Here is a 17,708-nt window from a genome sequence, read left to right on the forward strand (position 1 = left end):
TCTCTCTGTACTATTAAAGTTCTTCTTTCTCAGTTATTACAGTCTCTTTCTGGCTGAGAACCTCTTTCATTCCTCTTGAAGGACCCTTTTAAAAAACCAAATGTGAGAGCAAAGCTGCTTACTACACATGTTCACTAAGAGAGTTGCTCTAGTAACTCTTTACTTTCAAAAACAAAAAAAAATAATATGTATATAATAAATTCAGCGAGAGCATGTTAATGGGTAAGAAGCAGAGCTGCTGTTGATAGAATGTTTTGTTTGCACGGCCTTGCATTGGGTTATGGTGAAGCATAGATGAGGGTTTGAATGAAGCTTTGATGAGAACTTGGACATCATGGTTGGTAAGATAACGAGTATAGAAGAATATTTCCTAGGCAGTTACAGAAGAAATTACCTATTTATTTATCCTGTTTATGAATACCCTGAAGTCAGGACAAGAAGTTACGCTAACAGGGGACTTCAAGCACTGTACTGCGAAAAGTCTACAACTGCATTCTTCTGGGAAAACTTGGGGAACATCAGGATGGAGAATTTTGAACAGATGAGCGAATGTCAGATATTTACCTCTTTTACTGCACAAAGCATGCTTTTATGGATAGTGTTTCCCAAGTTGGCACTTATGGGTTAATGCAAAACAAAGCATGAAGAAGGGATGACAGAATTGCTCCTCAACATGGTACATAGATGGCATGTATGGGGTTCAAAGGATCTGCTGCAGACTCTGCACTGAGGTACATGCAGCAGGGGCAGACACAAAATGTAGGCTCCAGGTATTGGAAAACAGAGGTGTACAGTGACTGGTCAGTCGCGTGTCTGATCCTTCAGTGCAGACCTCAGTTTGGTAACACTATTTAGTCATCTCTCTCCATTTGCAGCTACCTATTTCAGCAGTGAAGTCAGGAGTGAATCAATTTTTACATTGAATGAGACAGCTAATGCTTATCTGGTTTGACTTACAGCGAGTCAGAGAGAGTTGAGGAATCAGAAAATTGTCATAACTAGATTGTCAATATGAGGGACAATGTCAGCTCTCAATTGTGCCATTGCTTTATGAAGAAGGGAGGCTACACTGCATGCAAAAGGATGAGGTAAGTATGAATATTTGAACCAGTCTAGCTGTGGCTGAAATGAATTTAGCAAAGGCTTTTTTCCAGCTAAAATCCTGACAAGGTTCTGCTTACACTTGTCAAGGCGCAGGTTTCTTTTTGCAGTACCACATTAGCATAGGGGCTCAGTGGTAATATGAGGAGTGGGAGAAGAGCTTTCTGTGCGATGAAAACAAGGATGTGAGTGGGTGTGTGCCAGCCTCGGGGTGCTATGATTGCAGTTAATGTGGTCATGCCAAGGTGGTGAGCTGGTAAGAACCATCCAAGCAATGGCTGAAGCCCATACTTGCGGTCTATGCTATTGCCGATTCAGGTGTGCCTATATAGGGTGCAAACATGCCTTGGATTGCACAACAGATCAGTAATTGTCTGGGTCAGATGCCTACCTTTTCTCTTGTTTCTGCTTTCATCTTGATTTGTTCTTCTAAGAATTCTGAAAATGCCTCCAAGTTGTGCTCCCCAGCATATGGCACCTCCTAGAAAGAGTTTGAAGATTAGGAAGGTCTTTAACTCTCTACGCAAAGTGCTGGAAATGGCAGCATAATTAGCTGAAGAATGTCCATGTTTTTAGATTGCCCACACTCTAGACTTTTGCTCTTAGTTCAAAAAGTGAAGGTAGAATTGCAGCAGTTAAACGTTTGCAAGATATTTGGGGAGCAGAGTATTTTGCAGGTCCAGCTCTGATATTCTAAGCTGTCTGAACATTCTTATGGAAATTCAAAATCCAGAAATGCTTTTAAAATCCTCATTCCCCAGCTTGAGTATTCAATAAGAGCAGGAGGAAGGGGAGCAGTTACATTAATTTTCTTACACTTCACCTTCAGTTGGGAGCTCACGAGAGATTTTCTTAATAAGTTTAGTGAGATGCACTTTTAATTTAGGTCTTTACAATTCTCTGAATGAGTCTGAGCACCGTACTCTTTTTTAAAGATGTTGTTTTTTTGTTTTTTTTTTTTCCCAAATACTATCACTTCCAAGTGCCCTCTGGAAGTCTGAAAGGATTTTGCACAGATGTTTCAGTGAAAATTTGTAGAAGCCCCTGTGTGTCACTTCAGGAATTGTCTGCTGTTACCAGAGTCTATTTAGACTTAGGCAAATGTCTTTTCTCACTTGAGGTAAGCTAACTTCTCACGAAGACCAACAATGCTGTATTACTTTATACCTGCTGTTACGCCTGATTTGAGTTCAAGAGACTATAAACACAACACCTCCATTCCCTGGTGAATTCACTAGATGTATACATGGGTTTAATATTCCCCATGCATTAAGGTATTCTCTTGTAATAAAAGGTGTTGCAGCCTTGAAGGTATCTTTTCTTTGCAAAATTAACTTTCTTGGGTAATATTATTTGATTCCTCCGGAGGCAGTTAATATTCTCAGATGAGTCCTGCTCCACTCTAATGGCTGAAATAGAAATTTCTCAGCCTGTAAAACCAGAGAAGCAGTTGATCCTTGCTCTGGTTACTGAGGATATGTGCCAACATTTCTCATTACAGCAGTCAGTGCATAAGTGTATGTCAATGCTATTTTTCTCAATCCACTGAAATAAATCAAATAACCTTAAAATCTGCCTGAAAAAATGCATGTTTTTCTCTCACATTTGGACTTGATGACACAGCGGATGAGTTGTTCATCTCACAGATGGAGCTCAGATGATGCCTGGTCACTCTTTCCTCCATGCAATCATTCCACTCTCTTGTTCCTCCAGCTCTGACTATAGCTGTTCCTGGAATACAGCTATGTGCCAGATTTAATTGTTCTTTGGGGGAGGAGGAAACTTTTCTGTCTCACTGAGAGTTGATTTTTGCATTTGACATCAGAAGGTTTTTTTTTATCTTATCAGTAGCCATCTAGCAGTGCATCCTTACACTGAAATCAATGGTTATTAAACAGAGAATGAAAAAATAACATAGGAACACAGAGCTGGTGCCTTGGAAAAACTGGACCCACGCTTAAGTGTCTGGCTATAGATCAAGGTGTCTGGGCTCATGTAGCCCCAGTTAACTCCACACTAAGTGACTTCAGGTTTAAAAATAAATTAATTATTAAAAAAAATAAATAAATAAACCACCAAGTTTGCATCCATCGTAAGTAAGAGGGTGACTTGTCTTTAGCTTCAGAAAAAGCTGGCTTCTTAGATAGCTTAGATGAAGTGTGACTGGAAAGCAGACAGTTTATGCCCTGCAGACCAAGCAGATGCTCCTGTCAGTAGGAGGGGAGTGTGATCTCATCAGGTGAGAGTGCATGGAAGGGTCTGTGTAACAACGTGTTCTTTAAGTGGATGTAAGGGGGACTGTGGTAACCAAAGAACATGATAACCCAATCTAGAAAACAGCTATGAGTCATGTTGTATTAGCCACATTTCCATTGGCTTATCAGGAGCGGGCTCAAGCTCCTTTATTTATATTTGTGTGCTTTCTAGAGTCTTAAGATAGTTAGTCCATCTTTAGAATTCTACCTGCTTCCACACTAGCTTTCAATTCATCCTTAGTCTTTAAACAACATGAAGGATCAACAGGGGCAGTTAGAAGGCTTGTGTTTGTTTCCAGAACTGTGCTTGTGTGAAATCAGGGCTGTACCAGGTGGTGATGCTGGCCTGTAGATATGTCCTGTTCCTCTTCCTTCTGCACATACCAGTTCCTCTTTGTCTCCAGGGACTGGGAATGTGGGGTAGTGCCTATACAGTGTATCATGCTCTGTGTATTGGCAAGTTGGGGTATTACTGCATCCTTACTTTGGTTAACTTCTAAAAAAGTGTAAATGTACTTGAAAGAATTCCTGGTATAACTGCTGGTTGGGTAGGAAATGGCTGAGAGCTGTTGCAGTGACTGTGTATTAATGGCTTGAGCGTGTCTCTGGTTATTTGTGATGGTCAGCTGTCCATACACTGCAGTAAGGAGGAAGGCTGGGACATGGGTCAGCCACTGCAGGAAGCTGCAGGACACCTGCACTGCCCATCAGTTAGCCCACAGGCTAACATCTCCAATGCCAAGGGACCTGGCATAAAAACATAGTGTACAAGCAAGAACGTCAGACAAACAAACTTAGTATTTTAAGTCTGGAACAATGCCTTAATGGCTACTGAAAGACATTACTGATATTTTTTTACAAACTGGCATTTATTATGAGAATTTCATGGATTTCTGCTCTCCTGTTTAAAGACAAGGCACAATGTGAGTGTGCAGGACTATAGTTCAATTCATTAGAAGATGTGCATGCACATCTGAGAGCAAAATATCTCCCTAAAAGATTAAATGAGAACATGAGCAAATGTCTTCAAATTTAATTTAAGTTTGGGACTAAAAAGAAAAATGAAAAGCTTAGTAATGTCTTAATTATAGCGGTATCTTAGAATTTAATTTACTTTGGCTTCAGATGTATTTTCTTTTTAATGAGATTGTATATGTAGATAGAGGAATATAACTACTTGTCTAATATTTTTCTTTCTTTCAGCTGTAGCATTTTCTGATTATTCTGTAACGTGGCATTAGGTAGCATATTCTGAAGATCATTAGTCTTGACAACAAATATTTCTTCCCTACTGAGACTGAATGAAATAAAATTACTGGCAGAACTGCACAGGAATAAGTCTTGAGAGCTGCATGTTGTGAAAATATAGAGGATGTGACAAGTGATAGCAGTATTTTACAGCCTAGTCATAGCTGCTGCAGAAACAACTGGCAGAGTTGTTCTGTGACTGTCTGCCTCTTGCCGTGGTTTGAAGAAAGGCCTGTAGTGATGAGGAGTCTGGCTCTCACAAAGAGGAGTTTGCTCTGAGGTGAGGCCGTTGCTAGAACCCAGATGAGAGGCTGCTAAACAGCAGAGAGTAAGGCAGTAGTGAGGTCCCAGATGGTGAATAGAGCAAAGGCTCTTGCTACAACTTTACATTTCAGAAACAGTGGAAGAGTTTCCCCTTTAATTCAGATTCTTGTTGATAATGAGCTCAGTGTTGAGTAGATGAAGAGCAAAGCCTTGCTTAAAGGATGCGCTTCTATCCGACATGTGCACGCACAGCCCCCCATCAGCAGGCAGCTGTGCCATCCCCTCGAGTTTCTCACCTGGATATCGGGTCCAGCAGGAAAGAGTCTGAAGAAGGGATAGCGATCCATCACAACTGACAGGACATCGTTTGCTGTGACGTCTATCTTTGCAATGATTACGTCCTCGTGGTTTTGATATTTCTCTCCTAGCTCATCCCAGATTGGCAGAAGTTTTCTGCAATCATAGGACCAAGGGGCATCTGCAAATTTAAAAGTATGTGGTCTGTTGTAAGAGCATGTCCTGGTGTGCCGAGTGGGATCTGCTAAGTCTGTGAAAGTTAATGGGGTTTTATGATTTCTCTTGTGGTCAGTTTCTACTTGAAACCATCCATTTTCCATAAGTCTTCATGTAGTGATAACCAGCCTAAGGTTATCACTGTCTCTCAGGCCCTTCTGACAGCAGCACTGCTTCTTAGATCCTTATTACTATAACACACAGCACTTGCCATATGACTTTGCTGGAGAAGCATGGCAGATAACCATGCAACCCGAGTAACGCATTGTTCCCATGATGAGGTACTTGCCAGAAGCACAAAATGCTTTACACATATTAGAATGTCTCTAGACATATTAAAATCAAATATGTCCATAAACTATGCTATAGTTGTACTGAAAAGGAGGAGGTTGAGGTATGATGGTGCTTTGTCTCCAAGCAGTGCACATTAGCAGGTTAACAAAAAGGCATACTGCTGAGAATGCCCTTAAATAGCATCCACAGCCACAGATTTTCCATCAAGAGAAAAGTAGTCATGATCAGGTTAGATGGAATTAAAAGCATTGCACGATTGTGCTACCGGTAAGAATTTGTTAGTATTACGCTGAATGCTGTATTTATATTAATGCTGTATGTTTGCTCTACTGAACAAATTGAAGCACAGTGTAATCTCTGCTGGCTGGAACAGGATAGGGCAGCAGTTTCCTGCAGAGAAAGGTTGAGCAGGGAATGCCACTTCTCTTGCAGACAGAAAAGGGAAAGGAGTTTGATTTGCTAAACTGCAGCTCTTTGGGATGTAATACTACAGCATTGTATCCAGACAACCTTACTTAACTCCCTTCTCTCTTTGGAAGACAGCCAGACTCAAACTGTACAGAATATTATAATGTTCCATTGTACAGCATGAGATCTGGGTGTCCCTTTCCTTCCAGGCAGAGATTTGAAATTTCTTTGACAAAAACTTATTGAAGGGACTGAATGTTTCTCATTGCCACTCTAAGTCAGCAAAGGTAGTGCAGCATTTTCATAGATAGGACAAAATTTTTTAAAGTGCTTTCATCAGACATCACAAATTTGCTCAGTATGACTTCTGTAAAGTGCAAAGACCAGTTTGGTATGTAAGAATGAGCTTTCTTTTTTCATTTCCAACGGACCACGTTAAAGCAATCTGAATACAATGACACTTACAGAACATGACAAACACAGTCATGGTCCTATTGAAGACAATCCTGTTGAAATTCTTCCCAACGAGCACTTTGACAGGCATCTTGTCCCAGTCTTTGGCAATTTCTTCACTAGAGAGATGTAACTAAGCAGAAACAAACATTGCTGTGAAAGTGCAGGAAGCATCGAGGAACTGTACTCCAGATCAAGTTGTTGTGAGACAAGTCACCCTCTGCCTGCTGTCCTCCTCTGCCAAATGCTATTTTTTTTTGCTATCTCTAAATCCTCTCCTGCGTTCTCATGCTGCTCTCTGCTCTGCCCTCAGCAGGGAACTGGTATCTCGCACTCCCATATAGTTGGTAGGCGGAATTATGTGTCCCTCTCTTGAATACAGACATGATAGACAGTCTGCAAATCACTTTTGGGAACATATTTGTATTTGTTATTCTGGGTGCTTGCTGCCCACCGTTCAAAAAGCTAGAATGCTGAAAAGCTTACCCCCTTACTGGGGTTGAAACAAAATGATCATTATGTTCCTTTTCAACCCAGTCCATTCTATGATTCTATTGAGGGCTATCAGAATTAAGTAAAACACATAAAAAGCTGAGTATTGTCTATACTTTTCTTCTACTGCTGATCATAGCCTACAATTTCCAGTATATGGGCTGGCAATTTCTTTTCTTTTAGACCAAGTAGAAGAATGTCAGCTCTCCTCTTAGGAGCTGTTCCATGGCATGTGTTTGCCACCAAAGCAGCTCTTTGTGGAGGAGATATCTGCAGCTCTTCTGTCCCTCCACCTGCCTTGATATTGAAAATAGGATCTACTGCTCACATTTTTCAAGTCAATTTACTCTGACTGATCACCTCATCACTCCTTGTGATGAAAATGAAAGTAAATAACTCTGAAGAGCACTGAGGAAGGAAAATGTTTTCATGTATTTTTCATGTGAGTATGGAGGATGATGCTTCATTATGACAAAAAATACTGTATTTACCACTGGGAGTGATTCCTCCTGTGAAAATTCACTCCGCTAGACTCATTTGCAGCAAATGCTAAATTCTGTTCTACTGTGAAATTGACAATTTTCTATTTACTGAACTTCTATGATTTCAAATTCCTTTGCAATCATTAGTGAAATTTCATTTCTCCCAACTAAGAGAGTAGATTTTCTCCACGATTATTGGAAAGATGGAAGCACAGGGAGGCTTTAAAGCACTAAAACATCAGCTTGCATCAACTGAAAAATTGCATCCTAAATAATTTGCCCATTTTTCAGGTAGGAGAGCAGGAGAGCTTTGTAATTCCCCTCTGTTTTAAATACAGAGGAACGCTCTTTCAGTAATTGTCAGTGAATGCACTAGGGCAAGAGTAAGTTAATCAGTTGATAATCAGAAAAGCACACTGTTCTAATACTAAAATGGATGTTTTAACTTTGCAAATCTGTTTTAGTTGGTGTAGCAGAGGAGTGTCTCATTAGTAATGGACATACCTTTGCTTTTCCATCCAGGTAGCTCTGGCAAAAATGTCTTACGTTCTCTGTAGTCACCTCATCTGCAGGCATTTTGTACTTTGCTTGGCTTGTCAGATTTAGGATTCTTACAGCAGGAACATCAACTTCCCTGATGCGAAAATACTCAAAAATGCGTCCATTCTTTGTTTCATTAGTATTCACCACCACAAACATTATCTGATAATAAAGAGAGCCAAGCATCTGGTTGAGTCTTACAGCTTTGGTTTAGCTATTTCAGAGAAGTGCAGCTTGGCAGCGGGTTTGTACCTAACCTTAAATGAAAGCAATTTTGTAGAACCCTTTTTTGGTCTCAGCCCAACAGCCAGCAGCTCTGTGGACATTTTCGTACCTTGATCCAAGTTAAGAAATGGCAAAGCAGCCAAAACAAATGGAAATTTCCCTTCTGCCTTTTCACACTGGTTTGCTACCACTTATTTTAGAAACATTTCTAAATTACCACTTAAAGTTCTTAATAGATCTTCACAGGACAGAATTGCTGGAACACATGTCATGCATATGTCTTTTTAAATACTTGTGTGTGCTCCTCTATTACAAGGCAAATTATACTTCAATCTGTAGCATAGTTAAAGCAGAAGTAGCACCACACTGGCTGGCAGTAGAAACTGAAATACCTCTGTGTAAGACTGCTCTTACCTGTAAATATATACATGCAAACACTTGTGCGTTGCACACAAAGCTACACAGATGCCTTGCAACGTTTCTCAGGCTTTGCAGCTGGAACCAGCTCTTGCTCCAGGCAATGCCCTGAGATCTTTCAGCCATTTCCGGGTGCAGGCAGAAATTGCCAGAAGCTTGCTAAAACCAGCTTTGGTTGGAAATTGCTCCTAGAAAGTTGTATGTGTAAAATCAGAAGCCAGTTGAGTGGGAGCAGCTGGAATTAGTATTGGTTTCTGTGATCTTTCTGTTTTGAAGAATCGTTTTGAAGTGACATTTATTCTTTGAATTTCTCAGATAATTCTATTAAGGGCACAAGCTGAAAAATAGTTGCCGAAATGGTTTTTAAAGGGCTTAGTAGACCTAAAGACACAGTGGCAGCAGTGTACTTTTACAAACGCCAGTGGTGTTTTTCCACTGATCTTTTAGCATTTGTATTTGTGTAGTAGGATTCAGTATTACAAACCTTCCCCCTAAATTCTGCAGCAGCAGACTTGTAGTTTTCATAAGTTGTGTTGAACGTCTTTGAGTTCGTTGGGATGAACAGCAAGATGTGGTTTTCAACAGGGACATCAAAAATCTTCACAGATGTCTGGAAAACAACACTCAACATCTGTTCCATTCCTCTTAAGGAGAGCAGGGAATCAGAGGCTCAGAGCATCAGTGTCATTCAGTTCTGATATTGCAAATTTTACTTCTCAAGGCTCTATTCCCAATAATTTCCATAACCCTGAGATTGCTTTCCTTGTTTTAGAGAAGATAAAGTGAGAAGAATCAGTAGCTCCTGAGTATTTTCTATATTCCAGTAAAAACCTCATTGGTATTCACAGATTTTACAGTCAGAAGGGAGAGTCTGTCCTCCTGTGTAACACATGCTGAAGAGTTAGTGCTAAAGATGTGCTAAAAGTAAAAGGCAGTGTTACCTAGGGAGGCTGAGGTGCAGCAGCTAGAGCCAACTGGGAAACTTCCCCCACTTCTGCATGGCATCAGCAGCCTACATCTCCTCCTTTGCAGAGAACTGCCCTTTCTCATCCCACACCGTGAACAGAGTTAATGGGGTTCCCTCCCATACAAGCACTTCCATGCCTTGACTCCCCTTCCTACACTAGCAATGGCTATTCCAGTGTTTCTAATTTCTCTTGGCCCAGAGGCCTGGGTTGGTGCATGGGAATGGGAGGGCTGGAGACAGGGTGGAAACTGAACTGACCTTCCAGCCTCCAACCCTCTGAGCTGCCTCAGAAGCCTGAGGTTTGTGCTGCCTCAGGTCGGTGGTGTTTGTGTGTTCAGGTGGGCTCAGTGCTTGGCCAGCCCTTCCCTGTCCCCTTGGGAGACATCATCTTGCACCCTCTGGTCTGGATTTGACCAAGAGCTGCCTGTTGGATTTTACTGGGGTTCCCAGACATGATTAGGGCTAGCCTAGTCAGATAACATTCTCAAACACTAAGAAGCTGATCAGCTCCTTATTTTCTGTATGCATTCCTCTGCAGATGGTAACTGCCAGCAGAGTTCACAGTAACAGCAGTTGTTAGGAAGAAAAGCAACTGTCTTCCCTCTTCCCTGAATTCTTAACACGTAGACTTTATATCTGGTGGGTAGGATTTCCTCCCTCCCCACTTCCTTCCCATTTTTTTACAGTATTATAAGACATACCACGTACATACCAGTAAGTGGGAAATAGCATATGAAATATGTTAGCCAAATATTCCCTTCTGTTCCAGGTAATAACTTGTCAAGGCATGCAAGCAGTTTCATAACATGTTGCCTGTATCAATCTGATAGCCTAAAACCTAAGAAATGTAGGGAGATTTCTCAGAGGTTGATGTGAGATGTTACTGGCTGTCCTTCTCCTGTGGCTTTTGTTAACACAGTGAAAAAATACACATACCTCAAGATTATATTCAGTGACCAAATCCAAGGTAAAGGTTTTGATTATCCTTGTGAGGTCCAGTTTGTTCTGTTTGCCATCTTCAAGCACTTCATTATGCACAGGTTTTCCCTTAGATAAATAGTGAGGTTTGAGGTGGTTGACTTTATCAACTATAGGAATAAAACCACTGTCTTTATGCTAAAACATTGTTCTTGCTTTTGCTGTTTTATGATCCTCAGTAAGTGAAATTCCATAGCTTGTAAAATGAATGTCATGGATTCCAGAAGATTGTAGCTAGAATCCAGGATAGAGTTGACAGCTTTAATTTGCTCGTTAATAAACTAACAGATTTCTTCTATACCCATTTTTGATCTGGCTACTTTAGGCCTAAAGTTTGATGCTGTTACTGTATATTTGATCTTGTTGGCCACCTCTGATGTGGGCTGGAAGAAAAGATACCTGCTTAAAGGAAAAGGGAAGAGTGAACGTCAGCAGAACTCTCTGAACATTTACCACGTTCAGTTCATGGTGTGCATAGGTGATTGGTGAATTAGAACATAGGGATTCTGAATAAAATGGCTTTAAGTATAAACCAGGATCCTGAAGTGTGAGCAGACAGATGGAAAATACCCAGAGGTTGTTGTCTGCCTCTTCCTTATCTTTCTTGTCAGCAAATGCAATATTTTTTGTGTTAAGCTGTTTGAATTTCAGGTAGGGAATTATTTAACCTAAAAAAGTACCACACTGCCTTTCCATGTCCTGAAGCTGCCACAGCAGCTTGTTGCACCTTACCTCACTAGGCTTGCACTCCTACCTTCTTAAAGACAACCAGAGTGTTACTTTGGATGCGATAATGGGCACAGATGTCCTCGCTGCTTGTCATCCCAAAAGGCATCTCTGGCACATCTTTTGCAGTCTCACGGAAAACTTCCACGCTGTCTTTGTGAAGTTCCTAGTCCCAGAAAGAGTATTCATTAAGAGCTGCATCCAGGATCCTGACAGGATGTGTAGGAGTGAGAGCTGCAAGCGATGCGGGCCCCAAAAGGCTTGTGAGGTGTAAGTGAGTTTGGCACAATTACCTTCACGGGAAGATCTTCAGAATAGAGGAAATCATAGGAGTGCCGTGACAACACCGGTGCATTCTCTGTTCTGGCCAGTGTTGGGCTATATGGTTACTGAACAGCCCCCACCTCCTTCCTGCACTCATCTCATCTGCCCTGCACTCCCCTGGCATTGCTGTGCTCTGCCAAGACTTCTCCAGATGGGGAAGGATGGAGCTAGCAGCTGCTCCCCTGCTCCAGCTCTGCTGCACAGCTGCACACAGAGCTGCATGGACAAGAGGGGAGGGCTGCTTGCCTGCAGGAGAACCTGATGGATGTGTCTGGGGCTTCGACTGAGTGCTCCTCAAAGCAGGCATCTTGACTCCTACATCTGTCAAACAGTCACCATTCTGTCCACCCTTGAACTAGTAGTCAATAAGCACGATGAAAGGCAGCAGCTCTTTCGGGTATGATTTAATCAGACAATTATTTCACGCTGGATTAATAGCAATTTATATGCTGAGATCTCCCAACACATTTTGGCACTCACATTTGTGAGCAATCTGTGACTAACAGAAGGCCAAATGCAGCTCTTTATTTACTTGGACACCACTGCATTAGCTTCCACCCCCTGCATTTCTGACATGGCCTCAGCCATGATAGTGCTCATCTACTGTTTTTTCAGGGAAATTGTGGAGTCCAGTCAGACACATCTGCAGGCACTATCTGCTATCAGCCCTTTGCAGGAGACTCTCCAGCATCACTGCCATACCAAAAGCGTCTCAGTCTGGTCCAGCACTGGAAAACTGCCCTTCTCCATACATGGCTGTGAGCAGATTGCTGCAGAGCAAAATTCTGGGCTCTGTGAGCATTTTCACAGTTTGTCCTATTATGCCATTTGTGTTCACCACCTCTGTTACTCTGGGCAATTTGGTAACGAATCCTACTTTCCTCAGCCATAAAATATGGTCTGTCTGCTGTAGCCAGCACATTTGGGACCTTATCAGTTCGAGTTCAGACGTCGTGCCTTGAACTAGGCAGAAAGTTACCAGAATAAAAGTCTCTTTAGAGCACTGACTGAATGTTTCAGATAGTGAAGGTTTCAAGGACGCAATGAAAAAGCAGAATTAAAAAACCTACCCCTATTTTACTGACCTCTAACTGAGTGCTTTGACAGCTCATATTTACGTTACACTATTTGGCTATTGCTCTGCATCGTTCAGTCCCAAACCCTGAGAACCTTATTCTACTCTGGAAAGTAGTAGGATTTTACCTGAGAAAGGACTGCATGAGTTGGATCATTTACACAGTGCAGTATTTTGACTTCCTATTCCCTGCAGATTTCTTAGCTGGCAGGAGCTAAAAAAACTGCTAATGAGTTACTGATGGAGCTCTTTTCTACTTCTCAAATGCAAAGATAAATAAAAGGCATTCCGGCACATTTGAAGGTATTTATCACCTTTTCTATGGATTTGAGCATGAAGGGAGCTTTCCTTCCCCTGGCCAAATATTCACATCTGTGATTTTACACCATCTTTGAATAGAAATACTGTGATTAGTTGTTGTGGTTTGGGCTGGCACAGAGTTTAATTTTCTTTGTAGAGGCTCACGCTGTTGTGTTTTGGGTTTTTGATGACAGTGGTGATAGTACCCCAGTTTTTTCCGCTTTTGCAAAGTCCTGCTTGTGCAGTGTTGAGCACTTTATGCTTCTTGTGCTGCCCTGCCCGGCCAGGGAGGAGGCTGGAGGGTACAAAAAGTCTTTCAGGAAGTTCTGGGCCTTTTGGATGTGTGTGATTTGGTGGCAGTGGAAAACAACATAACCCTAACAGATCTGAAGGGAAACCAGCCTTCTGAGCTCTCCATTGAATTACCTTAAAAAAGCCAATCACTGCCAAATCGTCAGCATTTATGATGGCTTCGACCTGATCGGTGGAGTTGATTAAAACTGTGCTGGGTCCTGTTTGTCTTTTCAGCCATGTGATAAAAGCTGAAGCCTGTCTGACTCCTGTAGCAGGAAAAAAAAGAATTAAAATGACCTTCAAAATGTATGAGACATTTCTGAGCAATCAAGATAAAAGCAGTGGAAGTTGGGAAGGATGCTGAACTTGGACTCCTCAGGACTGAGGTCAATGCTGCTTCAAACCCAACTTCTGGGTCCTGTCACCACTGTAATTACTGCCAGCTCTAGAAGATCAGCAGTGATGTGCAGTGTTTTGTGGGACCTCTGCACACAACTGTGTGCAGTTAATTGTTTGAGCGTAGAGATGAGAAAACTCAGACAGCTAGAAAACCTGTCCTGCAGGGTTTCATGTGCCCACAAGTGAATCAAAATCATAATAAGCTATAAAGAGCTATCGACCTGAGGTTTAATCCAAAATGTCTTCAAACCAATTGCAGATTTTATTGGACTGGCTATTCAATTGAGTTAGGTGTCAAAATTGTTCCTTTGCTGCTGCAGAAAGGATCTAATAGGTACAGAGACATGATAAAACTCCCCAGTGGTACTGCAGCTTCACTTTGGCTCAGAAATGAGGAACAAAGCCAAAAAATGTCAAAGTTGTCCTTAAATTTGGCAGCATTCCATCTTTGGGGTTCTAAATTAACATTACTGTGTTCATAAGGTCGTACTCAGTCCATTTATTTCTTCTCAGGTTTTCAGGAGTTTTAGAAATCTTAAATCTCTTTTAAAATAGTTTCTAGTTATTCTGTTTTCTAAGGAAATGGAGCCATAAACTGAGGCACTCAGCCATAAAATAACCCCTTCCTCTCTGTGAGCCTGGCATCCTTTTGGGATTAGAACAAAAGTCCAGCAAAGGGTTAATGAAAACTGCACATAAAAACGTCTGCATGTGTTATGCTGCAAAGTGCCAGAGTCGAGATGTGCTGTACAAGTGGATAATCAAAGATGCAAGTCCTAGAGCTGGGTATTTTAACAATACGGCAAGGTCAAAATTGAGTCATACCATTTTACTGCCATCAAGTCATTTTGCAGCAGGCTGCACTGCAACTAGTTTAAAATATGGGGTTTTTGTTGTTGGTGGTGGTGTTTTTCTTTTTGTTGTCATTGGATTTTTTTAAGGCCAAGCTGGCAGACCTGGGCTGTTAAGGTGTGCAGGCTGCAGAGCAAAGCACAGAGCACTGCCTAGTGGCCGCACAGGGCTTGGCTTCTATCCACATGCAGAGCTGAGCTCTTGCAGCTTTCTGTCAGCTATATAACCTCTCAGCAGGCTTTTCATATGCAGAGTATTCCTGCTGCTGTTCTTCATGGCCTGTAACTTGTTTCTTCTAGGCAAATTCTGGCCTTGGAGTTGTAAGTAACGATTTCTGCAGTGCCTAGGATTTGCTTGTGGATTCCCACTGTTTAGACTTATGCTTGCTAGCAAATCAACAAAGCGTGCTTTAAGTCGTTATGAGCAGTATATGTCTCTGAACAGTCAGCACTGCACTATGCAGATTGCAGGGGAGAAGCCGGTTTGCTAACTGCTTGTGTCCTGCTGGGAGGCGTCTCTGAAATAGCAGCTCTTGGCTGAAGGATGGCTGTGTGCATCTTGTGTTGCAGTGCTCTGTGTTCTCTGGCTCTCTCAAGCATGCTTGACAAGTTAGTTTACCAGTTTAAAAGATGTTTTCAAGTCAGCCCTAGAAACTTAAGTCGAAGCTTTCACTCTCATATATCAGCACCTCTAATATGAGTTTTCTATGGCAAACTGGGATTTCAGTGGCATTTGTGCTGTTTGCACAAGTGTAGATTATGGGAACGTGGGTATGAAATTCAATAGTTGATGTACAAGGAGAAGCAAGTTACTAAAAATACTTCAGATCAGCTTTCAGCAGAGCAGCCGCAGGGGCTCAGCAGTTGAAGGAACGTGAGCACTGTTGTGTACAGGGTCAGAAACAAACTTCACAGTCCTTTTTTAAACTTGTGACTCAAGTGTATTTGCTCAGCACAAATGGAGGCTTAGGCAAGTCATGACATTGTTGCTGACTCTGTAAAATTGGCCATTTTTAGGAAGAAGAACTAAAAGGAGAGGGGAAGGGGAAGGGGGGAAGGGAAGGGAATGGAAGGGAAGGAAGAGGAAGAGGTAAAGGAAAAGGAATTACTTGTCTGCACTTTACTTGGAAGAAAAGTTCTAACAAAGCCTGAATTTCCAGGGATTGCTCATCTGTACTATTCCAATATTGTTGTTTTTGCTGAATAACTTCCCCCAAAAGATTTGAAATTATTCCATCATGTCTTTTCTGAGCCATGTATGAGCTCCCTCTCATGGCTGCACTGTCAAATTATTTTCTTTGGCTTTGTTCAGAATTTGTTGTTAAATGCATCCTGCTGCAGGTACAATACCTGTGGAAGTTGGAGTGAGCCAGCAGAAGTGCAAACGAGTGGGTTTGGGATCCAATTCTTGTTTGGTGTAATTTTTATTTATGGCTTTTTTGTTTGTTTGTTTGTAGTATGTGGGAGTGTGTCATTTTGGGTGTGTTTCTGTGTCCTCAGAATTATGCCAGCTGTGAGCTCGCCTGTGTGAACTCAGTAGAGAGAAGCATATTCAGTTAAAAACATAGAAGATCAATTAAAATCAAAATTCTTGTATAGATACAGAGTTAATTGCACGTTTAACACATGGGCACAAAGAGTTTGCATAGCCTGTATCTGAGCATCCATACTTTTATCCTTGGCAGCAAAATAGGTCAGCACATCCTGTCATTAACAGTGCAGAAGATAATTTACCTTTGCAGTCTATAGGAGCCTCCCTGATGCCATCCACAAAAAGTTTCATGGTAGGAAACTCTTGAATATTAAATTCTTTTCTCAAATCAAATTGATCTGTGACATCTATTTTGCCAAACTGGATTCTTGGAGCTTCTTTCTTAAGCAGTCGTGCAGCCTCAGCAAATTCTTTCGACACATTCTGAGATGCTTGAGATAAAGAAACATCTGGAAAGGGTCAGTCAAAAGAGAATGGGTTACAAAGGCTCAGTGTGAAGTTTTGCAGCAGAAATTATTATGTCAAATAGTAGCTGGACGGGTTGGATAAAGGCCATTTATGACTCAAGTATGCGAGAAATTATCTTTACTTCTTATTTCTTTGTGTTGCTTCTGATTGTTCAAGGCTACCTGAGTACTTGGACTAGTCAGAGTGAATAATCAACAGGACTGCAATAGTCTTCTGTTGGCAAGAAATGACTTAGAGTAAAAAAGTAAGTTTGACAGAATATCCTGAGTAGATTCTAAAGGGAGTTCAAGGGTAGAGTTTGTACTCACATCGAGACTCTTTATAAGATGCTAGTTGCACTTCATTGGGGTAAACTTGTGTAATTCAGAAACTACTTTCTCCAAATAAGATATAGAAGGAGAGAATAAGAGAATATATTCTTACAGACTGATAGTGGTTCTAAAATAACAGGTGTCTGTGTGTGCCATGTGCCAACCGTCAGCTAGCTCCAGTGGCAGTTGTGGTTCTAATTTTATTGCTACTTTACAGAGATTTTCTGAGATTTAACTGTAACTTGAGTTTTCTTTCTCGTAATTATAAAAATGCTCTTGCTAACGTTTTCCCCCATAAATTTGCAACATGCTGTCTCCCAGCACAAAAACACCACAGTACTGTCTTGGCTGAGTTCAATCCACTCTAGATGAAACTGCAGAAGAACTAATGGAAGTTCTGCTCTGTCTGGGAGACGTGGCATATCTACCATATAAAAACACTGCTGTTTCTCGAGAGCATGTTTGTTGAGCCTTTATGAAATATCATTGCTTAAAATGATTAGAGATGCATGGAGTCTTTATTAAAACACAGGGTGGTGTGCTACTGAGTGCTGATATGTAATGACTGCATATGGACAGGGTTAGCCCAGATCTATTAGGTAGAGATGTTGGTCTTTCTAAGAAGATGTGTTGCTCTGGACTTGGAATAATGAGTAGAAGTCACATGGTGGTTAGGGATCCAGTACCTTCTGGCTAATTCCAAGGCAGTGGTTTACACCAGAAGCAATTTTACCCAGATGGTGGTGAGGCACTGGAACAGGTTGCCCAAGGAGGCTGTGGATGCCCCATCCCTGCAGGCATTCAAGGCCAGGCTGGATGTGGCTCTGGGCA

The 17,708-nt window shown here is 41.6% G+C and overlaps 1 protein-coding gene across 1 annotated transcript in view; it reads right to left on the bottom strand.

The window, feature by feature from the left end:
* The window catches only part of LOC116230334 (protein disulfide-isomerase-like protein of the testis), a 24,417-nt gene continuing 6,709 nt past the window's right edge, over window positions 1–17,708 (bottom strand). The window contains exons 2-9 of the mRNA XM_090151787.1: window positions 16,341–16,529; window positions 10,596–10,747; window positions 9,177–9,302; window positions 8,015–8,212; window positions 6,549–6,669; window positions 5,165–5,346; window positions 1,493–1,582; window positions 1–85 (exon numbers count right to left, since the gene is read on the bottom strand). Coding sequence (XP_090007913.1) covers window positions 14–85; window positions 1,493–1,582; window positions 5,165–5,346; window positions 6,549–6,669; window positions 8,015–8,212; window positions 9,177–9,302; window positions 10,596–10,747; window positions 16,341–16,529 — 1,130 coding nt within the window. The 3' untranslated portion in view covers window positions 1–13. The remainder of the gene's footprint in view (window positions 86–1,492; window positions 1,583–5,164; window positions 5,347–6,548; window positions 6,670–8,014; window positions 8,213–9,176; window positions 9,303–10,595; window positions 10,748–16,340; window positions 16,530–17,708) is intronic.

Source organism: Phasianus colchicus, chromosome 16 (genome assembly GCF_987193195.1).
Source record: "Phasianus colchicus chromosome 16, bPhaCol1.hap1.1, whole genome shotgun sequence".
NCBI classification, from domain to species: domain Eukaryota; kingdom Metazoa; phylum Chordata; class Aves; order Galliformes; family Phasianidae; genus Phasianus; species Phasianus colchicus.